Source organism: Schistocerca americana, chromosome 7 (assembly GCF_021461395.2).
Source record: "Schistocerca americana isolate TAMUIC-IGC-003095 chromosome 7, iqSchAmer2.1, whole genome shotgun sequence".
NCBI lineage: Eukaryota > Metazoa > Arthropoda > Insecta > Orthoptera > Acrididae > Schistocerca > Schistocerca americana.
This window is the reverse complement of record NC_060125.1, coordinates 601,685,902-601,712,254: the sequence shown is the minus strand read 5'-3', so window position 1 is coordinate 601,712,254 and position 26,353 is coordinate 601,685,902. Positions and strand designations below refer to the sequence as shown.

The 26,353-nt window shown below is 39.2% G+C and overlaps 1 protein-coding gene across 3 annotated transcripts in view; it reads left to right on the top strand.

Moving 5' to 3' along the window:
* Positions 1-26,353, top strand: part of LOC124621766 — a 103,482-nt gene that overhangs the window by 41,533 nt on the left and 35,596 nt on the right. For 2 of the 3 annotated variants that reach the window (XM_047147190.1, XM_047147188.1), the window contains 2 exons: positions 1,858-1,955; positions 21,318-21,897. In XM_047147190.1, the coding sequence (XP_047003146.1) occupies positions 1,858-1,955; positions 21,318-21,897 (678 nt within the window). The remainder of the gene's footprint in view (positions 1-1,857; positions 1,956-21,317; positions 21,898-26,353) is intronic. The other variant, XM_047147189.1, reaches the window with a different exon arrangement.

Sequence of the window (26,353 nt, the reverse complement as noted above, 5' to 3'; positions counted from 1 at the left end):
TGCTAAGGAAAGGGGGCAGTTCAAGAGGGGAGACCTTTTGATCAGTCTTCAGATAAAATTGAACATTGGGGCTGAAAAAGAGGAACAAATGTGTATGAGTTATAAATTAGTAGATCCAGTGATATAATAAATGCCAAGGTTATCTGACAAGATTTAGGCAGGTGTCCACTTTGGTTGTTTGTAAAACATATTTCATGCTTGCTGAAATAAATAAGGCACATACATCAAACTTCGTACTTACTTTTATGCAGAGTAAATGGACTCTGTGAATGTTAAGTTGTGCACATAGGTATTCTTCCTGCACATTTATTTCACGTCTCAAGACAATACACAGTATTTGAGACTGAAAAATGTGCACTCCAACGACACTTAAGTGAAGGATATTTAACATCCCACTCACCCACAAAGTTGCTCATCTGAACTGATATTCTAAAATCTGATTCAAATTACTTGTTGGTTGACACTTCATGCATTGGAGCTATTTCCTCCAACCAGAGCACTATAGTTCAATTCTTTTATCTTGGCGGTTCGCGCGTGCCCGCCCAGACGCGGGAGATTGCTGCGTTGCCAGTTGTATGCGCCAAGAGAAGCAGCGCATAGTATAGTTCACGAACTTACGTTTAGGGGGGGAGCGCGCAGTTTATGAAGTGAAGCCACCACGGCCGCATTAACCCTTTCGCTGCTGCAGAGACGAGCTCCCCGCATTCCACGATGTGCGCGATTTTGTCATCACTGCACTGCTTGCCTGTGCAGACACTGGTGTTTCGACTGCTTTGACACGCTTTATCATTCAATTTCACAAAAACTATTTGGCCCAAAAATTTGATTTTTACACATCTTCTGGACTGATTCCTTCCCCCCATAAATGTCTTAATTTTGTTTCACTGTTCAACGCAGTTATTGTGCAGCATTAGATGTAGTAAACCATTGCATGAAATTTTGAAGAGTTTGCAGAGGTAAAAGTCCATAGTGTATACTTTCCATATTGTCGTTGTTAGTTGCGACTGAAATTTCAAAAAATTACATTCAAGAGAATAAAATTCATGAAGTAGGACACTTCTATATTGTTTTTAAAATAATGAAAATACTAAACACCGATTACGGTTTGAACTCAGGACCTTTTGATTAGCGGCCATACACTTAATCCATTACGCTAACGCAACTTATGGCCTGATATTTTTCCCGGACTACTTTAAAATATTACGCAAAATACCGACGAACACGAATTACTTATGTTTTGTCGAAGTACAATAGGAAATAAACAATTACCGCTGTTCTTTATTGCGAGAAAGCGGCTAGTGAGAATGATACAAACACCTTTCCTTGCTATCGCCTGAATTAGGAGGCTTACTGCTTGTTTGGTTTATTAATTCATAGAATATGAAGCAATTGGTACAAAGAATGCTTTTTCCAAACTTTCTATAAAAGAAAGTCTGCTATCAAGACATTGCTTTTGTCCAATTACTTTATTTATGACTGAACGTTTCTAAAACTGAAGACACTCGTCCATGCTCTGCACTGCAGTCGAGCTCTGGCAACGTCGTTCTCTGTTCATTGGCTGACTGTGTTTTGTGACGTCAGATGCGCAGAACGAACCTAAACTCGGCTGCCATCATAAATGGCGCGCACTTTAGCACTCAATGTATGAACTGTACACTGTTGCCAAACTGCCACAGCAAATGGTCAGTTCACTTCCATTGCTTCAGTTGTGCTATATATGAAAAATGCATATTTTGTTCCTGTGTGTGTGTGTGTGTGTGTGTGTGTGTGTGTGTGTGTGTGTGTGTGTGAGAGAGAGAGAGAGAGAGAGAGAGAGAGAGAGAGAGAGAGAGACTTTCCATGCTGCCGCTGTTACAGGTGTCGCTGGCCATGTCCCCTACGACGAGCCACCTGGCAGCAGCCCAGCAGCAGCCACCACCACTAGTCAGAGCAACTGTCAGCACTCCTACAATGGGGTGGGTATTTCTTTCAGTTATACTGCATACCACTTCTTTATATGCAAGTAACTTATTTTTGCATAGTACCTGGGGCACAAGGCTATAGCCACGTGATGGCTACCGCCGGCTAGTTAGCTGTGGGATTTTTCTTCCATCCCTACTTGTAACATTTCCCAGCTTTATTCTTTCGCAATTTCTTCCCTTTCCAATTTCAGCAAAAGAAAACAGTAACTTCAGATATTAGATCCACGAGTTGATGGCTTTGGTTGCTTACTTTTCTGCAATCAATTCTGTGTATGTTTTTTCCTTACATATAACCATTTTTAATTATTCTAGTTTCTGCTAAGTGATAGCAAGGATAGGCAGAAGATGAACAAGTGTAACTTGTCCAAGCATGAATGTTCTTCGTCTTTCTGTGAAGAGAACATTGGGAGGTTATTGAACAGAAGTGATAGTGAGTGGTCTAGTAATAATGTTTCGAGTAGTGGTGAAAACAGTGATGATGATAGCTAATGACAGTGACTCAGAAATATTAAGTGGTGAAAGGGGTGTCAAAGAACAGCTGATGACAACTGACAATAGTTGTGGTTCTACAGGATTGTAGCCTGGTAATTGTGTTGTAGATAGAAGTCCATTCCGTTTCACAGTAACTGCAGATGTACGAAGTTCTTTTGGGGAGCCTCCATATCCTCTTAATATTTTCACTTTATTTTATATGAGACAACTACAAAGACATGACTCTCCAGCGTTAAGATAAAAATAATAAGGTGGCCCATAGCAGTAGAAAAATCATAGAAATTTTAGCAGAAACATTTAACAAATTACTAAGTTGTGATTTCCCAGAACTGCTGTACTTCAAGTAAACCCAGATATATCTGTTAAAACACTAACAGGAGATATAAATCCACCTGAAATCCATGAAGTCTGCAAAGCTTTGAAAGAGTTAAAAAACTACAAAGCAAGTGGAGAAGATCAAACATTTACGAAGCTTAGGAAATACACTGCAGAACCATTGATCGTATCATTACATCAATGCGTAGAAATGGTATGGACATAGGACAGCTACCAGAGCATTGGACTACAACTGTATTCCATCCACTACACAAAAGAAGATACAAAGCAAATCCAGACAACTGTAGACAAGGAAAGTTGCCACCCACCATATAGCGGAGATGCTGAGTTGCAGATAGGCTCGTGCAAACCCAACTCACACACACGACTGCAGCCTCAGGCAGCTGAAACGACGCAGTTGCCTGAGATTGCAGTCGTGTGTGCGAGTTACGTTCATGTGTGTTTGGACACACTCTTGGCCCAGTGAATCAGCCATTTTTAGTGTTTTTGTGAAACGTCACTGGCACATTCCTATTCAAGATTTCTTGAAACAGAAAACATATTATGAACAAAAAAGTCTTTAAGGTTTATTTTAATTATATTGGTTGATGACAGAATTAATAACAACAAACATCAAATGTATGATTTCGGTTTCACAAAAGATTTTGAAGCATTCTGGGATGCAGAGTGGTACATTGCAGTCTGGACACCACCAGCTGATTTCCTTCCTACCTGCTTGACCACTAGATTTTTTTGTTTTCTCAGAGCAAACTTTACACCCACTAGTTGGACGCTCCTTCTCAGTGGCTGATAATTTTTCTGCAAAGTGCCGTCCTAGAAGTATGTTACTGTGAATTTCACTAGGAACATTGTCTAGTGCCAAATTTGTACCTTTGTGAATCAGTCCTTCACCAATTTGTCTTAGAAAAGTGGAAAAATGGCAGCTCTGTCTTTGAGCAGGGGTCCTGGTTTCCCAGTATAAGGCAAATGCATTTGTTGCAGCCATTAAAAGCATGTGGAAGAACAATTTCTTCCACTTCATCTGTTTCCTCCTAAATGCATTTGATCACACCTAGTGACCTCAATTTCGTAAATATTACTTTCAAGAATGGCATCTGGTTTTGATTTTGCTTTGATACCTTCCTTTGTAGGAACAGACGTGTCATCTGGGCAATTTGTGCTCAGTGGACAAGCATAGCACATCTCTTAGGTCTTTTCACTTCAAACAAAGCAGAAGATTCCTCCTCATTGACACAGACTCTTACCTTTTCAGTTTTTTTTGTAAACAATGTTGTTTCGTAGGTCTTTCCAGTTAGTCAGGCATGTATCTACTGCTTTCGTTTTATGTTGCCACAGAAAATCGAATACTGCTGGTGAACTACAAAATCTGTCCATGTAAACAGTGTGGCCTTTTCCCAGGTAATCCGCTAGCAACATCTCAAATAATGGTATTATGGATTTGTCTTGTGTTCCTTTCCCAGCATATACCTCCAATCTAAGAACATAACCAATAACACAATAAACATCTTGATTCCATACTTGTCAGGTTTATTTTTTATGTAAACCTGAAATACCTCTCTTCCACGGAAACCACACATGCCTTTGTCAGTAGCGAGGTTTTCTGATGGGTTAAATGATTTTTGTGATTCTAATAAGAAATGATCCATGATTGGCATGGTTTTATGCATGGGGTCGTGCTGAGGTTGACTTTTCGGAATGTAAGTTGCATTGTTATTCAAATACAGCATTGATAATATTGCCTTGAATCTGTTTCTGACCATAACAGAACCAGGGAAAGAGGTTGAAATAAAATTGTTGGTAGACCAGTAACCTGCCAGTTTTGGTTTTTTCACAAGACACATGTGTACAAATATGCCAAAAAACATATAAATTTTGTGCAGCTTTACTCCCACCCATGAATTACGAAAACTGTGAAGCTTTACCCTGGAAGTTGCTTTGAGTTTGTCATAAACAGACTTTGGACAGCCATTTGTTTCAGATTTTGTGTGTTTCATTATGGAATCGGGGGAAAACATCGAAAACACACCAACAGGAGTGGAATTCTCATGAACAGCTACCATTACTCCACTTTTCTCTACAAATTGTGGCACAGTAGGCTGATCGTCAGCAAATTTCCGACCTAATTTGGCATCAGTGGGTTTTTTTCGCGAAATTCGTTGCCTCTTTGTTGGAGGTACAGACAGCTGTGTTGCAGCCAACACCTGTGTACAGAGGATGTACTTTGTTCAATAAACACGGGCTGCACAGATGCAGCCTCATCAGATTCCTGTGCAAGATAGACAAGACGAACAGAAATAAACTCTCTGCTAACTGAAACAACTCGAGCAATATAAGTCGTAATAATAATACTGAAGAAAAACTGCACTAGACAGCTCCTTACCTGTATCTGAATCCTCTTCATTCACTTCACATTCAAATATTTCCCACTCAGAACCAGAATCATCCAATTCTTCTTCTAAGGCTTCTAAAATTTCTTTCTCACTCAGAAAATGCGACATATTTGAAAATAATTAATAATAATAATTTGAAAATAATAATAATAATAATAATAATAATTAAAAAATTAACAAGAAAGCGGCAAAGAGTAACGAGAACATTTGAAACTCACGGTTACACCAATGCATAATGGCGCAGCGTGTCACAGAAGCTGCTATGCGTGTCTTGCCATTTCTTTTGACATAGTTCTAAAACCAGAACACAGAGGGGAGCGGCAGTCAAGGGACATATAGGCAGGTATTCCGTGCAGCACTACCACAGTAACCGGCCTGCTTCCGGACGGCTAATAGGCTGTGAGCGACATCCAACAACCACCCAACCTATAATCGGGTGCGGTCGTTTCGAAGCAGTTCTGTGGCCCAACCAATGCTCGTGCTTGGTCACTGAAGTGTTAATGGCTGAAAGCTATAATTGTGAGAATCTTTTTGTTGTACGAGGTGCATTCAAGTTCTAAGGCCTCCGATTTTTTTTCTAATTAACTACTCACCCGAAATCGATGAAACTGGCGTTACTTCTCGACGTAATCGCCCTGCAGACGTACACATTTTTCACAACGCTGACGCCATGATTCCATGGCAGCGGCGAAGGCTTCTTTAGGAGTCTGTTTTCACCACTGGAAAATCGCTGAGGCAATAGCAGCACGGCTGGTTAATGTGCGGCCACGGAGAGTGTCTTTCATTGTTGGAAAAAGCCAAAAGTCACTAGGAGCCAGGTCAGGTGAGTAGGGAGCATGAGGAATCACTTCAAAGTTGTTATCACGAAGAAACTGTTGTGTAACGTTAGCTCAATGTGCGGGTGCGTTGTCTTGGTGAAACAGCACACGCGCAGCCCTTCCTGAACGTTTTTGTTGCAGTGCAGGAAGGAATTTGTTCTTCAAAACATTTTCATAGGATGCACCTGTTACCGTAGTGCCCTTTGGAACGCAATGGGTAATGATTACGCCCTCGCTGTCCCAAACATGGACACCATCATTTTTTCAGCACTAGCGGTTACCCGAAATTTTTTTGGTGGCGGTGAATCTGTGTGCTTCCATTGAGCTGACTGGCGCTTTGTTTCTGGATTGAAAAATGGCGTCCACGTCTCATCCATTGTCACAACCGACGAAAAGAAAGTCCCATTCATGCTGTCATTGCGCGTCAACATTGCTTGGCAACATGCCACACGGGCAGCCATGTGGTCGTCTGTCAGCATTTGTGGCACCCACCTGGATGACACTTTTCGCATTTTCAGGTCGTCATGCAGGATTGTGTGCACAGAACCCACAGAAATGCCAACTCTGGAGGCGATCTGTTCAACAGTCATTCGGCGATCCCCCAAAACAATTCTCTGCACTTTCTCGATCATGTCGTCAGACCGGCTTGTGCGAGCCCGAGGTTGTTTCGGTTTGTTGTCACATGATGTTCTGCCTTCATTAAACTGTCGCACCCACGAACGCACTTTCGACACATCCGTAACTCCATCACCACATGTCTCCTTCAACTATCGATGAATTTCAATTGGTTTCACACCACACAAGTTCAGAAGACGAATTATTGCACGCTGTTCAAGTAAGGAAAACGTCGCCATTTTAAGTATTTAAAACAGTTCTCATTCTCGCCGCTGGCGGTAAAATTCCATCTGCCATACGGTGCTGCCATCTCTGGGACGTATTGACAATAAACGCGGCCTCATTTTAAAACAATGCGCGCGTTTCTATCTCTTTCCAGTCCGGAGAAAAAAAATCTGAGGCCTTAGAATTTGAATGCACCTCGTACTTATCTGAAACTCCGCATCTGTGCTATACGATGAGCGGCAACTTTCCTTCTCTAATATTGTTACATTCCTTCCTGGATTTTCCATTGTTTGATTTTGCCAGACAACTGTAGAGGAATTTTCCTTTCGGAGATCACTTACAAGAAATGTCCAGAAGTCTCTATAATCTTAAAAATTAACCTGAAGTGGAAATAGGTGAATACCAAGGAGGATTTAGACCCTGGAGAAGCTGCCCAGAACAGATAATCACTTTAAAATTGGTAATGGATTACTACAAACAGACACAAAAACTTTTAATAACCTTTGTAGATTTCAGAAAAGCTTATGATTGTATCCGCAGATTTTCAATGATGAAGATACTACAAGATATCAGTCTCTGTCCTTAATTACTAAAAATGATAACCTTAACTGTAACAAGCACCAAATCTAAAGTAAAGTTCAGAGGAGAAATATTGTGAGCTGTTTGTGTCTAAAACAAGGTTAAGACGGGAAGATAGTTCTAGTGCCATTACATTTCCACTGTGCTCTGGAGTACGTGAAACAGGAATTGTTCGAGAAGAATCCTAAAAACATTAGAATTGGAACCAGGAATATCAAATAAACTTCAAAATTCCTTGGATTTCGCAGATGACTTTACATTACTAGCTAATAACATTCAAGAAGCTGGAAATAAAATAAGCAGCCTACAAAATATACCACAAAAGATAGGACTCCAGATATCATTTGAAAAGACTGAGGTAATGGAGCAGATCTACTAGTAATCAGCCACATAATAGTAAATAATGAGAAATTAAGAGTGGTGAAACAGTTTAAATACCTAGGAGAAATTATAACATACAACTTGGGCTAGAAACCTGCATGGCGAGAAAGAATTAACAAAATGATAAAACCTCTAAAATCAACATGATACACGTGCAATAAAAAAATGACTGTCAGTCAAAACTAAATAAAAACGTCAATCAAAGGTGACATACAGAAGTAAGACGCTTTTCAGCATTGCCCAAAAAAACAGAATCGACAAAATCGTGAAAGGAGAGAGAAGAATAGCTAGAACAATAAGAAATATCCAAAAGATGGACAGTGGTGGATAGTGTCATGTGAAGTGGTGTACAACGAACTGGAGCCCATTTTAGATGCTATACAGGGAAAAAATGATTTCTCTTGCTGTTCCTCCTCTTCTTTTTTTCTTCGCTTTATGGGGACACCAGGAATTAGATTACCAAGAAAAATTACACAGAATCTTCAGAACATTAAGCACAAGTAGGATGGGTAGAGGAAACCAGGGAGGATACGGAAGAGCTAGAATTAATCCTGGATGATTTGCAAAACAAAATCGAAAATTTAAAGAAACTGAAAACATAAAAATAAGATTTAAATCAAAAATATATGAATGGCAAGCATTTAAATGGGTATTTACAGATAAGGAATAACAAAAAAGATCAGAACAAATGAAAAGATACTGGGTAATTTGGAAAGAAAGTCTATTGAAAATGACCATAAAATGTTGATTGATGAGTACAGTGAGGCTGTAAAAGCAGCAGAAGAAGAAGAAGTAGTTTTTTTATACCTCCAATGGATTATTCAAAAACCGGACTTCGAAGTGTATTATTCAAGGAAAGAAGACCTTGAAACACTAATTCTCCTGAAATTTATGTCGGAAAGCTGATTTAGTTATGTTGGAAAGCAGATTTAGTCTTCTCTTGAAGTTCCTTCATTATACAAAAGACTGTGGTATTCCTGCTGTCGTTGGTCATCTGCAGAAAAAAATTTAATTTCCTGAACATGAATTATCCCCTGATGATGAATTGCTGTTACTGTGGAAAGGGCAGTTCTCTGTCAGTAGTACATACCAGTGAAATGCACTTGCTTTGGTATTGAATTATTTCACTTGTGTGACGCAAGTAGCTGTTATTTATGTCACTTTGGCTGTGTTAAAGTTCTTTGTATGTGCCTATACAGAGCACATAAGAGATTAAAAGGTGGCAGACATAAAACTGTATTACCTAAATTTTAGTGACATCTTTTTTGTGTGTATTTCTCACAATTGTTGTTGGTTTAATATTGCGATTTTCTTAATATGTAACCAAACATAAGTTCAGGCACTGTTGCATTAGTACCTGCAGTTGAGTCTACCTTTTGTGTAACACAATTATTGTTAAGGGGCATTATATGCTCTGTTAAATTATCGAATTTTGTGACCTATTATCTTGGAAACTTTTTAAGACACCAACAGTTTTCCATAATTATTGAATGCACCTTTCTAGATACACTGAACTACAATTATTAGTTAAATTGTATTCTGGGGCATGTTTTTCCCCAAACACTCGGTTTTTTTGACATAACAACTCAGGTTATTTTAATTATTTTAGTTCCATATGTGTTGAATCTCTCACTTGGCATGCTGTGAAAATTTCATGTCTCCACCATCAGAATTTTTTTGAAAATGTGCCATATATTGCAAAAAATGAAGTTCAGATATATTGAGGTTTAAAACATTTTTTATTACAATTTCTTATACTGACTTACATTTCTGCGTCTTTTATGTACTAGAATTGTCCTGGTCCATAGTCTGTCTCTTTTTCAGTGTCGCAACAGCCCAGTGCTTGCCTCCTCTTTTCTTTCTTGCTTCTTTTATCATTTGCTGTGCAGCTAACTCTGCTTCGCATACATGGAGCTCATCCAGTTCCCGCAGTCCTTTAACTTTGTTCTGTCCAAATCTTACCCATAACTTCTCCAGAACCTTAAGTCTTTCATAGTTCCCACTATTAAAAGTTATTACAGCGTAAGACAGTGGTAACTTTAGAGTCATACGGCGAACAAATACATTTTTAGGCACACAACCCCACACAACATTATTGAAGGACTCATTCACCTTCTGGGTCTTTCCATGTAAACACTTCTTTAGTAGCTCAGGATTTGCCAAATCTCTGTAAATAGGTTTGATTGCCTCCATTACTGCAAAAGGAAGAGAATGTTTTATGTGTAAATTCATGCAGGGTGCCAGAAAATTCAGCTTGCCTATATTTACACCAAGTGTTTGGTGGAGGTGGACACTGCAAGCTAGCATCCTAAAGATTTTCGGGTTCACATGTGGTTCCTCTTCGTCGAAATGTCTTGGCTCAAACTCATCTAGGGGTTGAACCGCACGTGTCGCATCATACGCCCTAAATTAGACACTTGTGACCCTTTGGTTAAATTCTCTGGCTGATGGCAAGTTTGCGAAATACAAAGTTAACATAGCATATAAAAACAGTAATAATAATATCGGGAACTAAATTAACGACCCATAAAAAATGTAGGCCATTCAGTTGCGATTTGGTTAGAATAATGTTTATTCAGAAAGCAAACTGATAGCAAAAGTGGTCATGTTTAGAGTTACTGTTACACTCGAGCGCATATCCATTTGACACAGTTCGATTATTCACAGTCTCATTGTGAAACACAAGTCCAATACTCCACCTTGATATTTACTCGGAAAGTTGGAGTTCACACCAGATGCATGGCTGCTTACCACTCAGAGACTAAGTCCTGTGATACCACACAACGCAAAATTTTCAAAGTCGTTTCACTTCCTAGCTGCCTAAAGACAGATCGTCCGCTTTCGTGTCTCAATCTGAACTGTTTACTTTATTGTGTCCAGCTGAACTGTACTCTTTGGTGTCTAGACCAGAACTATCTCTCTGCCCGTCCCCGGCTGCATTTTCCCGCGTGCTGAACATCTCCGCTCAACTGACTAGGGCAGTTCAATTTCCTGAGGCTGTCCATCTGATTGGCTACAGCTTATTATACACTATTTTACATTTTAACATATTTAAATAATAAAAGCTTGACCTCTTTCACATTCTGAATAAAGTAACAATAATATCCATTACATAATAAATGTTAAATTCTGGTACATAAAACCAAAACAGTTTCCTTCGTAGCTTTGAATGTCACGGCCAGTAGCCTTGCACCAATGTGCTTTCTGATAAACAAAGAACAAAAGTAACTATTAAGGAAAGTTGCTCCTCACACAATTATGCACTAAACTTTACAGCAAATATTCTGGTACTTAATGATTCAGTAAGGTGTCTTGCTATCATCGTTCAATGTGTTTTGTGTGGAGGAAATGATGATCCGATGCTTAACTGAAAATACTGATAATTTAAATTTACTATATCTTTTAAACAAATAAAGTTACAGAGTTGATACGAACAACGTTTGTCATTTTAGTGATGCGCTTCTATATGAAATGTCGATCGTTAAGATCGCCTAAAGTGTTCAGATTTTAGCATTCAGGTCTTTGTTAAAAAACTTTTGAATTTCACTTTAACAGTAAATCCTAAACTTTTATAGATATGATCAATATTCAAGTTTTATTGGAATCACCATGAAAATTTATGAAGGATGGTAGATTAAAATTACTGTGGCTCAATTCCCTGAATTACTACAGAATTAAATAGTTTCCATAAATGTTTCTCCTTGTGGCCAAACTTAGGTCTGCCACATTTAACACTGCTACCTCTCTTTGGCCACAAAAGGCTTCTACTGAATTTCCCTTTGACGTAGGTTCTCGTCTGTCTCACTCGCACACTACAGCGCTTAGGCCTCAATAGACGCTTGTGTGTTTCCCCATCTTGTGGTGAATCTGTGCCCTTTGTGGCATGCCGTTCTGGACGACAGGGTTTGTTTCACAATACCTGAAGGCTGACTCTTTTGGCCATGTATTTAAATGGGAGCACAATGCTTGTTAACTCACAACACAAAGCATGACATGGTTTTTCATTGGTTGATATTTGATCCTGTAATTCATCAATTACTTTGCCCATTAGTCTTCCAGTACATTTTGTTGTCTTGCCGTCAGACAGTTTTGTGTTACCCAGCTTGGTTTTTAGGTTACATAGACGTGTTCCCATCCTTTTCTTGACGTGTCGTACCCACTCAAGTTTTTGTATAGGAACATCTTATGGCTTACTGTTTTGTACTGCAGTGAAAGCCTTGCTGTCTCCATCACCTAAGTAATTCACATATCTGACACCTCTCTCCTTCTGCGAATGCTGGATAATGTTGAATGCTGGATAATGTTAACTGCTCCTTTTACTATCATTCCTCATTTGTCCCCTCATAATTTTTTATACACTGCTGCTTATGAACTAATCTGTTCTTCTGCGTTTCTTGAAGTTACTTTTATCCTTAGTCATTTTATTTACATATAAAAAGCAATAGAAGTTAGCTTACTGCAAAAATAGCTGATAATCACAATATTTTCAACGAAAACTAGTGTCAGAAACAAAGGACTGATTTGTTTGTTCATAATGCCAACTTCTGGGACATAGCAAAAGGCGCAAAACAAAGCAATCCACAGCCTTCTAGACTGTGTAGTTCCCAATATATGACTGCTCAACTGTGGCAGTATATGCGTAGCCACGAAATTTGACAGTCACATGTCAACATTCAAAATATTATTTGAAGGTCTCACAATTGTTTGATTTTAATGTATCATATACCAAAATGTTCAGGAAAGTCCAAAGTACATTATGGAGTAGAAAAGTTTCACAAACAGTGTATTTCTGATGTGAACTGACACTTTTAAAGATTGGCTGCAGCAATTTCCCACAATAGTGGGTAGGGGAGAGGCACTGAGAAAATCGAAACTGTGAAAGTTTGTCGTGAATCTTGATTGGATAACGTGTTTAGGTAGAGAATTGCCCACAAATGGTTCAAGGTTGAGTCTTGGTCTGGTAAACAGGTTTAATCTGTCTGGATCTTTTATAACAAATAGTTCTTTATCTGGTCTTAACTTCTTGGACCTGTAAATTATGTCACTTTAAGGTGCATGTTTAATTAATTATGCTGTTGTAATTACTTGCTATCAGTAATCCATTACATCAATAACCTTTGCCGTAGCTCACTGTCGTGTACTGTTTCTTTTAGTTATCCAACGTATGGGAAGGATGATTGGTGAGTCATTGATTTACAAGAAAAATGTTATAGAGGCATGAGACAGCTGGACTTCGTGTTCTGTTTTAGTTGATTTACATGGTATTATGCTCTTTCCCATTTTGCCAGTCACTTTGTGAATGCATTTTTTATAGAAGCTTTCGCATTTATAATAAATCTGATAGTGGGATGTCACTTTTATGCTCGCTCTCTCTCTCTCCTCCCCCCCCCCCCCCCCCTCCCCCCCCCCCCTCCCCCTTCTTCAAACTTGGCAGTGTTAGCAGACTGTTTGTGCATTTTGTCTGCCTATTATTGTGAATGTGAACTTGAAAATCAATCCAGTTACACTATGTATTTTTAATCAGTTGACTATACTGTCCTGACTGAGTGTACTCTGCTGCGTAAGTGATTTCCATAAAAGTTTTTTAGATAATTAGAATCTGATTTTGGTTTGTCTGGGTCTTATTAATCCCACTGGACTCAGTTGGTGTTTTAAAGTTATAAACAGAGTAGTTCTGTAGTGTTGCTTGTTAATAGATTTGGAATGATATCCTGTTAATTAACTAAGTATGTAACCTACCCTGAAAAAACAATTGTGAAACCAACCTGAAATATTTGTTGTAAATACATTTTTTTTCCAGTGGTCATTGTACAGAATTTGTTGCCTGTCACCAAAACTTGGGAAATGTTGTTATAGGCATTTATAAACAAGTATTTGTTTATCATTGTATGTAATTTTTTGGTTTGAGCAATTATCTTTTAATGAAGTGGAGAACAGAAATTCAGTTTTTCATTTAAGTTCCAATGGTAAGAATTTTTGTGTAGTTATTTATTCGACTTACAAGCCTTTGAGTTGCAAATATAATGCAGCTTATATTGCCAGAAGCTATGCTACATTATATCATTTTGCATTTTTGCGCATTGTGTTGTGTAAAATGGGTTAGTGTGAAAGTTAGCCCTAGCCTTAGTCCCCCTCCCCCCAATCTCTCTCTCTCTCTCTCTCTCTCTCTCTCTCTCTCTCTCTCTCTCTCTCTCTCTCTCCCCCCCCCTCTCTCTCCCCCCCCCTCTCTCTCTCCCCCCCCCCTCTCTCTCTCTCCCCCCCCTCTCTCTCTCTCTCTCTCTCTCTCTCTCTCTCTCTCTCTCTCTCACACACACACACACACACACACACACACACACACAGAACTTGATGAAGAGAATCCCCCCCCCCCCCCCACTTCTCTTCCACCAGATCAATTGATGTTCTTTTGTTGTGCATATTTGCCTCAACCAATGCCACAAGTCTACAACCAGGTTGAGATGGAGTGGCAAACCTGGAAGCTGTATTATATTTCTCTCGTTTCCATAAACTGAAATGTACTGTGTATGTAGAGAAAGGAAATTGTACTTTCCATTTATTTGCTTATTGTGAATGGGGAGCATGTGCTTTTTAAGTGATGGTCTTTCATTTGGTAATATAATTTAAGGAGATGGTTTGATGGACTTAGTGTGTTTATTTCTGGGCTGTGACATTTGAAGTCTGTTAGCTATTGCTGATAGTTTGGCATCTGATATGGCATAGTGAATGCTTTGCTTGCAGTAGAGAGCAAAAAAAGACCTAATTTATAAAAGTATGTGTAATATCAAGCAATAGAGGGAGGTGCTCGTAAGTATGTTAACAAACAAACATTGGGGATCGTTTTTAGCATAACATAAAATCTGTTGAAAACAGAGATTGAGGGAGGTTTTCACCAAAATACGTTGGTACCAAAATGGATTGCAATCAGCTGAAATGCTATAATACAGGGGCGTAGTGGATGAAAAGATCATGTGTTTATTGTTGGGGGTGGGACAGTCTGTTTCACAAAAAAGTAAAAAGATCTCTGCTAAACTGTGAAGTTCTTACAAACCACTTAAACTGATGATGGGCTCCTACATGAGATGTCTTAGCAAATAACAGATGTAATTCTTCCTTCATTTAGTGATCATGCCATTGGATAAATCAGCACAAGAAAGGAATGAGACTAAAATCAAAATAATTCTTTTGAGAAATTTTGGCTGAACTGTTTGTTTTCCGAAAACTTCAGAAGTTTTTTCTAAAATGGTATTTGCTAGTTTTCTTCTTTTGGCTCTGTTTAACCTTTCAAAAAATGATACTTTCTGTTGAGAAGCAGAAGCTTCTCAGATTTTAGAAGTTCTTGACATTACTTTTCTCTTCCCACTCAATTCGATAGTTACAAAATCTTCAGAATATTATTTTATGTCTTTGATGGAAACTCATAGTTGTGTAACCCATACATTTAGTGTAGAAATAGAACCGAAAATAACTCCATTTGCACACTACAGGAAGAATATAAGTGCTGTCGAAATACATTATGTTGAAAGATTTTGTTTTCTTTTCTCTGTAGTGCAGAGTGCGGGCACTATAAACTGGCTGTCAGTCGCAAGTGTAGAGAAACTAGAATTGAGACCACCAGAGGGGAGAGGAATGTTGTGGGCAAACAAGCCCAACTCCCCTCACAGGGCAGCAGCCAACACCCGGTAAAAAGGGTCGCCAATCCCTTTCGGTGTTGTGAGGCTTGTAATAGAACTCTGTGATGGACCAGTGTTAGTCTCTTCACTTATTTCAAAACACAAAAAGAAAAAGAAGAAAAAAGTGCAGCACAACACAGCATTTGCTAACAGCTGCTGCAAATAATTTGCTGAGTTGGCAATATCGTAAATGAAATAGTTCAGGCCTGCCCTCTACCGGTACTTGACACCACCACCATTCAAAACACGCTCTTCCTAAAACTGCCTCATTAAAGTATCCACATTATGCCAAATTTGAACTTCAGTCAACAGGCAAACATATGTCAATCCTTTCTCTAAGACGCTAGGTCCCGTGGCTAGGTACAACATTGCATTGTGTGGCATGTGCTTGCGTTTTATACAGACCATGCAGTGGCCTGCAACCGGAGTGGCACCAGAGCATATGTTGTTGCACTTGTGCAGTTTTTATTTGGCAAACGCGTTTTTACAGTTTTCCAAATTAGGCTTCAGGGGATGATGTGATATACCAGTCACTAAACATTGGTTCCATTTTTATTTTTATTTACAGAAAATAGAGCTATTTCCTACAATATTGGATAAAATAGTTCATCTGGATACAATTCTCTGTGAAACAGCATCTGTTAGGTAAATTTGCGTTTTCACATTTAGAATTTGCATCTATAGTTGCATTTATTTTTTTCAGGTCTCTATTTATAAATATTCACACTGTAAGGAAACAGCAGACAGTCGAAAAAAAGATGCTACTATTACTTGCCAACATTAGGGGGAGTGTCCCACATTGGCATAGCCACTGCTGGGCCCTCAGATTTTTCTCGTTGGACAGTCATTTGGTGTTACAAGCATTGCAACACAAATTATGTAGCTCAGTAGCCCAGGAAGTGGAGACTCAGTTGTGTGTATCTAGCCCAGTAATTGAAGACTCAGTTGTGTGTCTTTCTTGACTCTCTGTTTAAAGTGAAATGCTGCTGTGTGGCATCCTAAAACTATAGAATTCTTAATGATTAATTTTAGTCAGACTTGGTTCAAACTATAAATTACTTGAATTTTAAGAATATCAAATAATACTGGTAACTAATCATATGTCATTCCATGTGGCTATCTTCAGATTGTTGCCACTAGGCTAATTTGTGTGTCAGCTACTACATTTGCAGTATCGCTATTAGTGCAAGATTTTTCTTTCTGCCTTTCATGTTATCCATCGTCCCTTCATAGTCTTTTCTGTTTGATGTGAACAATTACAGTACTACTGTGAATTTCAAAAACAAGAAGCTTGACACTAAACAGAAAAAAATGCACTAGAAAATAGTTCCAGTAACAAGAATATATAATCATTGTATTGGAAAAAAAGGTAGTGCAGAAGAGCAACTTGCCTTGTAACAAATCATTTTTTTCTTAAAACATGTTTGTCTACCTCCTCCTGTGTGTTTTTACTACATTATTCTACTCAAATAATGTCACAGGAACACACAATTCTCTGTATAGCTATTCAATAATTAAGGCATCTAACCAAGTGAAGTTCATAGAAAATAGTAAACGTTTTTTAACATTGCTACCTGATTATTTTCTGAAGAGCGTGAAGTTTCTTTCACAAACATGTGGAGCTAAACATAGGAAACGGCTAATTTTTTGCAATTTTTTTATTTTTCTTCGACATGTTTACTCCAAAATTCTTTGGTGGTTGCAGTTTTATACGTTTGCAAGGAAGCCTCTTCTTTCAAGTCCATTATCTCTATTTGGAGGAAAGGCTTTGAAAGATGGAACAACCTCGCAACCTCTGCTGCTGGAGAAACTTCAAAAGGCTATTTTAAGAATTACGACAACTATGTTTCCATGAAGTCTTGGCGTCTTGCTGCTGATTCTGCTGTGGCCTTCTCCACCAGACATCATGGCGCCTAGAATATCAGCAACCAAACTGACAGCCTGCAACCGCGGGTTGCCCGCCTTCGCAGGCACACCGAAGCACCACACAACCGACAGGCAGTATTGATGAACGGCCACAGCAGCAACCACAACAACACCACCACCACCACAGCAAAGACACCGGCGGCCACCAGGGGCCACTACCGGCCCACATAAACATAAGGAAGAGGTCGCTGCAGATCCTGGAACTATTTTCACACGTCAACCACGTGATGAAAAATAGCTCCGAGGTACTCATCCGGCGAAGCACTATAAAGGCCGGTGCTCGGCCGCACATCGGGAGTTCATCGACCGCCAGCAGACTTGGATAGCTGCCGCCCCGGCAGCCCGGCTTGGATCTTCTCGCTGACCTCTGGATTAGGCTTGGTATATCGGAGAAGTCTCTGGTGGAGACTAGTAGGAAATTATTTCAGTTGTTTTCTATCTTGTTCTTCTATGTAGTTGTGATTCGAAGATGGATCACTGTTTTATGTTGGTGTTATACTTGGAGAATTTGTTTTGGTTAATTGAACAGTCCAATAAATTGTTTCGAAATTTGATCGTTAGTTTCTTCTGCTTACGCAGACATATCAGATTCCTCCTAAGATCTGATGTAAAATTTGAAAATACTGCAGCATCCATGTCATAGTTACCTTGATATTCAGGAATTTTTGGAAAGTGAATAAATTCTTGACTTTCAATTCTTTTTCAAAGATATCCAGCTTGCAACAGAGAAAACACATTTTGCATCATATCACACATTAATTTCCCATTTCCTTGCAGCTCGATATTGAACACATTTAAATGTTTCAGCATGTCTTCCAGGAAAGCCACAGGTAAAATATTGCATTCATTTGCTTGGAACTCCAGATACTTCGTTGCTGGTTGTGTATCCACAAAGTTGTCTACAAAGGAGGTTACTTCTTTTGTTTACCAAAAACGTTAATCACTTGTGCTGCATTGAGTTAGAACGCGACAAATTACACTCGGGTAGAAATTCTTTGAGCTGTCTATGCTGAATAGTAGAAAGAGACCTCATAAAGCTGGTCAACTTGTTCAAACAGTCCATTACTTCTTTCAGAGTGGCAGAAAGTTTTCCACAGAGTGCTGCCTGGTGAATTATGCACTGATAAAATAGTAGTGCAGCATTATTATCCTCGATTTTCTTTACTGGTCCCTTTTTTTGCCAATCATCGCTGGTCCCCTGTCAGTTGAGACATGTAATTTTATAGTAAGTAATGCTTCATTTTGTCACGAAGTTGTCAAAAGTCTTGAATGAATCTTCTTTGTGAGTCTAGTCTTAAACAGCAATATTGCTAGCAATTCTTTCTTAAACGCTTTACTTTCTATATCAAAAAACGGCACAAAAGTAGACATGCGTTCTTCATTAAAAATGCCACATGATTCATCAAGTGCTATGGCGTGGCAAGGCATCTTCTGCATAAGTTCGAGCAAACTGCTTTTACTGTTAGAATGTAACATTTCTGCTCTTCTTATATTTCTTTTTGCCATCAGTGAATACCTTGAACTTTTTTCTCTTCAAAAAGTGCCACAGCCACTTGCAACCTCTCTCTCTCTCTCTCTCTCTCTCTCTCTCTCTCTCTGTCTCTCTGAGCCTGAAAATGGCTTCTGATGTCCATCAAGCGCCCAACAAACGCACAATACTTTTTCGGCAGATTTTGCTTGCACTCACATAGAGCGATTTTGTAAGGCCGTGATTTTTTTTAAGACAGTAGGTATGTGTAGAGATTTTTTTGACAAGCTTTATTATCAAGAGGAAATTTTTATGGAACTGTTGATAAAATGTTTGGTACTGTCACTTGATGTTTGGTCGTGTCACTTTAAATTGGCACATTTAACACAAGCGACAGTTTTGTTGCATGTGAAGGAAACTGGAACAGCTCGAGGCCTGTCACACAGCGTTAAAAAGAAAAGGGAAAGAAATGTTCAGTCTACTCACTTAAAATCTTCCTATTTTCACTATCATCTTTACGAAATTTGAGATCCATACTGACGCAAAAAAGGTTAGAAGCTTCTTATTACTATAAGAGAAATTAATAACAGCTCCGTATGAGGTTTGCAGCAACTATTGATGAAGTAATGATAAAATTGGTCTGCTGTATTTAGATTCATTACAAAGCTACTACTCGCTGTCCATCAAAAGGCACTTGCCAATGCAGTGCAGAGGAGCCGCTTCAATGTCGCAGGTCGCCGCTGCTGTGTACACCTTCCTGACAGACAAACTTGTCATTCCACGTCAAAGTTTCATAAAGTGGCATTCGAGTTATGAACACAAAAATTGTGTTAAAATGAATAGGCCTGCTCTGATTAAGAGGCTTCATAGGTTGCCAGAGCCAGAGATTGATTTAATTTCCTTTTTCGTTAAATAAAATTCTAATGTTGCCCTTGGGTGTGCAGAGCTCTTGTGTGGAACAACACAGCTTGCTCCCCTGCACCCTCGCTCTGCAGAGCACTTTCTCCTACACTACACAGTACAGCAGCTAGGTTTTCAGTCTACCTACAAACCATTAAGAACTCAAATCAATCACACAGTTACTTGTAAAATACTGTTAAAAGTGGCGAGGGTGGCACTCAAACGTATTGTTATCTACAGAAAAATAGTTTTTAAATTATTTTCTTCAGTATACTTTCAAAATATTTTTTGCAGTCAAGTTTTTGACTTCCCGCAGTCCGGACCTGGACCTCGGTTTGCTAGTTTCTGATTGGTGGTGTAGGGTATAAAATTAGTGGAAAAGAGCTTTTACGGGAATAGCAACAGTAAGGTGTTGCTTTGTTATTAATTTTGTGCATAATTCTTTTCATAGCTGTTATTTTCTCTGCGACTGTGGTATATATTCCGAAATAAAATCCGGTCATTGATAGCAAAGTGTGAAAATTTATTTAGCTTTACCAGTTTCACTGGATTAAGCTGTTGGCTTCGGAAGTCTACACGATTTGGGGTATTATAAATCATTAGAATTTGGGTCCATTTCATATAGACTTCTGAAGATGACAGCTAAATCTGTTGGAAACCAGTAAAGTGAAATAAATTTCCTAGTTGTGCAACTGACTATTGAATTTTAATCTAAAATAATTCAGAACGTTAAAAATATCATTTCATAAAATTTCAAATATGTCAGTAGGAGTTTAATCCAAATGAGGCTTAAAGATATTTAAGGAAACAATGTTTCATATAGGGCAAGAGGTTTCCACTAATAACTCTGGGTTTTGTTTCATAGACTAGAATTTTTGGTACCCATCCCAGTTGCTATCTTCCATGAGGTATTTTAAGAATATGTAGAAATATGCCAAATTGGCTCTCAACTAAAACTTAATTTATGAGCATTTGCAAAGATTTTGATGTAGCTTTAGAAAGTGACTGAGGGAGATTTCATCTGATGAGTGTCTCATAAGCCTGCTTTAATTTCTGTTTGAAAATATTTATGCCTCAAATTTCAGAAAAAGCTGTTTTACGAAAATTTTGAAAAAGGGTCCTACTTTATCGATTTTTTTTTTCAATGAATTATTAATCATTGCAGTCTTACAGTTTTAATATATACATAATAAATATTTGCAACAATTAGTTATGGCCAATTTTGAGCTTGATTTCGTGCAATATATGTTAATGGCATGAATTCAACCACTTGAAAACGGCATAAAAGGCTGAAACCTGGGTTGTAATTAAATAAACAACAATGCAGTCAAATGGTGATTTAAAAAATAGTTTTTAATTAACAGGTGTTAACAAAGTAGTGTGGTGCATGTTGGAGTAGTTCTGAAAGATTGATAATTAATTGCTAAGAGCACGAAATTCAGGCTGTATTTAAAAAACAAATTTGCTGGCGCAATGGTTTGGTGGTGGGTAAAACAGTATCTTTTTATCATAGTTTTAACTAATGTGTATATGATGTGTATTCCTACACCGTGAAGGAGCCGACGCCAGAACGGTGTTATTTCCGGCAGGGCGACAGCTGCCACCTACACGTCTTCGGCAAATCTGGGCCTGCCTAACATGCATCTGATGGGGCTCGCTGACCCCTCGCAGCACCAGATGTTGCCTCCTGCCGCATCTCCTCTGTGCTCGCCACACTACACCGTGGCCCCCCAGCCGCAGCCCCAGCAGGTGCGGATCCAGCCCAAGGTGTCGTCGGCTCCCGCACAAGTAGTTCCGACACCCGTCTCTGCTTCCACTGCGAAGTACCCGCCGCCGCCTCTGGTGCCGGTGAATGGGACACCAGGTCCACCGCGTTTTCCTACAAACTTGTACGGTGTAGCGACGACAGGTGCCGACGTCATTGATTTATCCTCGCCTCCCCAGTCACCGAGGAGGAGTGCTCAAGTGGGTGCTACAGTGAGTGCAAATAGGACTACACCGCAACACGCTCCTGCAGTTACAACTGCTGCAGTTACTCCTGCCAGCGTGCGAGATTTATCAGATCCGAATGGCACTGCACGGAAGCTTATCCAGGTGCCTGATACGAACTCATCGGGATCGCAGTCACCGTACAAGGTAAACATCCGTTCTTTTATTGTTGTGATGCTTATTCTAATTGAGAACATATTACTGACATAGATATTCTTAGTGTATAAGTAAGTTTTAAATGCAAATTGTCTTTGTTTTTCATATTTTCTCTGCAGCTCTTCTACCTTCACTATGTAGATTATGTTTTAAGAATTGTTGCACAGCATATTCTTAAGTTTTCTAGACAATATTTTGAAACTATTCTTAATATGTTTTGTTTGGCCTGGTTTAATAACCTGATACAATAAGTCCTTAGTTTGTTGGGAGCCCTTAAAGATCGTGTTGGACTGTATTTTTATTGGATTTGGCTTGCGTTCATCTCTGAATTACTTATGACGATAGTACCTACACAACACATTTCTTTAACCACATCTTGTACAATGCATGATCGAGGAGAAATTGTTCATCATTTTATCTCCTCAAACTAAGTGTTTCGTTACAGTGATGTAGATTTTTATGTTGTCATTCAAAGACTAAATAGAATCTGTTATTATTAACAAAATTATGAAATGAATAGATTGCTAATCACCGTAAAGATGACATGTTGAGTTGCTTGTCATGGGCTTTTCATTGTTTGATTTTATTGTTATTACAATAAAGTCCATTGCTAAGAATCATCAGGTAAGTCTTATGAGTAATTTTTGGATCCAGATCCTCGTGTTGCCCCAATTCTGTATTTATTTTCTACTTCAGTCATCATCAGTTACTTGGTGCCTAAATAGCAAAACTCATCTATTGCTTTTAATATCTCATTTCGCACTCTAATTGATTTAATCTGTACCATGTCCCTTCGTCCAGAGGCACTGATTCTGCTGGACTAACTTTCCTCCCATTCCTCATAAAAATCATCAGAGGAGCATCAGGTTGATATTTAGGCCCCCTCAGAGCTTGTTGACAAATTCAGAAGTGTGAAATGTCTTGTATGCTGTCACATCTCTATTTACAATTTTGAAGGCCAGCCAATGATGCTGATACACATCACACTTCACCCATTACCGTGTGCAACAGCACCAGTATGGAAGATACTGGAAGAGAATTTACAACCGAGAAAAATGAACAGACCCTTAGTAATGTTTGGGCAGTTCCTTTGACAACTTAATTATTTATTCTCATAGAGCCTGATGTCAAATCAAGACTCTTAATCAACTTGAAAACAATAGCATGATAATATGTGGGTCAACAAAGCCTGTAGTTTGTTTACATTTGATGATCATCTTATTACCACATATTAATTATTTATTTTTAAGTGCTAGAATATCATCAGTAGTAGGCTACTACCCTCTCCCACTCCTTTCTCAACTGCCACGTCCTTTTTCCTTTGACACCAAAATTTTCTATCAGTACTTGCAAGGATTTTTCCTTCGTGGGAAGGCTATAACAGGATGCACTAAGTCTCTTGATGCCAATTGAGGAGCTACAGGACCCAGTTGTAGTGGCTTCTGCTCATAGAACGTGACAAGGACTGGGAGACTGGTGTGTTTGACCCCAAGCTTCTCCATATCGTATCCTACAATACTGTCGGTGGAGGGTGATACAGTGTTCAGTTGTTACCAATGAGCCAGCCAGGGCATGTAGACAGGGTTTACTTTTTATGTATACAAATGCTATAAATGCGCCTAAGTAAATGTGAAGGAAACCTAGGAAACTGATGTCAACCATAACTGGTATCAAATTAAGGAAACTGTAAATAGTGTGGCCTAGGAAATTCCAGACGAATGAAAGACGTCAGATAAAATGTGTTCAGTTGTGTGAGCCAGTAAAAGATTGAAAAGAGAAGGCTGGCTAGGAAGAGGTGTCTAGAATATAGGGTGGATAGGGAGTTAGTTAGACATAAAACATCCAAAGTAAGTCTATTAACAATGTTTCAAGAACTGGCTTTAAATTATGATTCTAGGAAAGTATTGCAATCCCCTGTGTGTCGCTCACATTGGGCTGGTGAGGATAAGATTAGTGTGGTAACCAAAACCAACTGTGGGAACGCCTTGGGCTGTGGATTGGAGTCGCCAGGCGGGGAAACTGCCGGCGGTGGAGCACGCACCACCGGGTAAACACAAGGAGGAGTCGGACGACAGACCAACGACAACTGACAACAACCGACCACAACCAACTATGACCGACACGACAAGGAAGAGATAAACAACGGAGGCTTGTAGAAACCACAACACCAAACACCAACATTAAATCCACTCGGAACCGGAGCCAGGCAAATGCAACAACGAGTAATGGCCAGAACGCAGTACCGCCGAGATAGAGACGCAATCCAGAGCGAGTACCAGACTAACTGGACCAGGGCAGAGAGGGTCCCTATATACGAAACCAGAGGGAGCGGCTATTGGCCGCAGTCTGCACATGGTGTAATGATGGCGCCCTTGCTGCGCGGAAGTGCCGCCGCGGACGCGGAGCCCTCTATGGACTGGCCACATCCATTTGTTCTGGCGCGTGTTTGACTTCCGCGGCGGGAGGTACTAGAATTAGAATAACTGCTACACGCAAAGAGGCATTGAAACAATCATTCTGTCCGCACTCCATGTGTGAATGGAGCAGGAAGAAACCCTAATAGCTGGTACTGTGGGATGTACTTTCCACCATGCACTAGACTGTGGTTTGCAGGGTATGGATGTAAATCTATATCAGAATAAGGAAGGACAGGGCGACTACACTAAGGCAGGAGGAACAGAAATGTTAAGGGACTAATAGAAGAAGCCAAAGGGAATGTACCGAAAGTAAAGGAAGTATCAGAAATAAAACAAGCATTTATTAATGACACACAGGGGAAGACAGTCACAAATAACACTCAAGTAAAAAGACAGTGATGGGTAGAGTACTTCAAAGAACTGTGATGGCCCCATTGAATCGCTTCCATGTGACGTACAGGACACCGTAGACAACAAAGTAGAGACCCCCAGTGAAGAAGAAACGCAGCAAGTAATAAAAAACCTAAAACACCACAAGGCTTTTGGTAAAGATGAAATTGCGGGAGAGCTAATAAAGAACGGAGAACTGATACGTGTTAAAATAGTTCCAAAGCTGCTAATGAATATTTAGGAGTATGAGAGCCTGCTTGATGACTGGAAAATGGCTGTAATCTGCCCTGTAATAATAAAAAAAAAGCAACCACCCCCTGGTAAGTGATAATTATATAGGGGTTGTAATCCTTAATGTAAGCTGCAAAATTGTGTGTCTCTGTATACTAAAGAGAATGTTGCCAATTGCAGAAAGAAATGTAGGGGCTATCAGTGTAGTATCAGGAGGAAGAGATCAGCTTCTTACACTCGTACAGATAACTGAGTAAGATTGGAAACATAACATTCTTATTCGTATAGTTTTTTTTATAGACTTATAAAATACTTCTGACAGCATACATCATCAGTGTCTTGAAACAGTTTGTTTGCACAGAAAATAATATGTCTAGCACAGTTGTGTTCAGAGGGAGCCTATGGCAGAGTGAGAAGATAGAAACCCGTCTGGAATAAGACTGGGAAATAACACAATAAATCGGCTTGCATGTATGAAAGAGGTTGTTCTAGTAACTGATAGCTAAGTAAACTTAAAAGTTATGACAAGTTCTTACAGGCATATTGTAAGGAAGGCAGGGTTACAAATTAACAAGGAGAAAACAGAGTACAAGGCCTTCGGCAGGATACTCAATGATGGTCCCCATTGACAGTTGATGAAGTCACTTTTAAAAGAATAGGCACATTTAAATGTAAGGGAAACACTTTCAATAAGCAGAATACAGTGGAAATTGAGATCGAGGTAATGGCTGCATCAGCAAATAAAACATATTTTTGCTTATGGGACAGTGTGAGCGTTATAGCAGTTTCGAGAAGTTTTACAATTAGACTATACCACAGTGTAATTTTCCCAAGAGCTCTGTATTATTGTGAAACATTTACGTTAAAGCAGGTGAACAAAAACTGCTCGCCTTCTAGAGAATGATATTAAGGTGAATATTTGGTCCCAAGAGGGCACCCAGTCACAGAAATGGAGATTGTTAAAAAAAATCAGGGACTGGCAGACTTGCACTCGAAAACTAATAGTGGCCAAAGGATGAAAAAAATATTGCTGTGGGCTGGACACCTTAATAAGATGGAAGAGGAAAAGACTATTATGAGTAGCATTCTCAGCATCTGTGGAGGGCAGAAGTGGCCATGGACAAGATGGAAGGATGACATCAACAAGGATATTTTGACGATGGGCCTTAGAGATGGAAAATCGACCATGAAAGCCAGATAGAAGAATAAATGTAGATTTGCCTTTCTTCAGTCGATATTTCTAAGATAAGTTATAGTCACAGTATTTCCTTGCATTTCTCTGAAACCCAAAATGTTCTCAACAGGAATGATAAATAGTTCATTAAATTTCTTTAAGTATCAGAACCACCATTTTCAGCTAGATATGTAGAAGTGCTATTTGGCTCAATCCCCCATAAGTTCTGTATGCG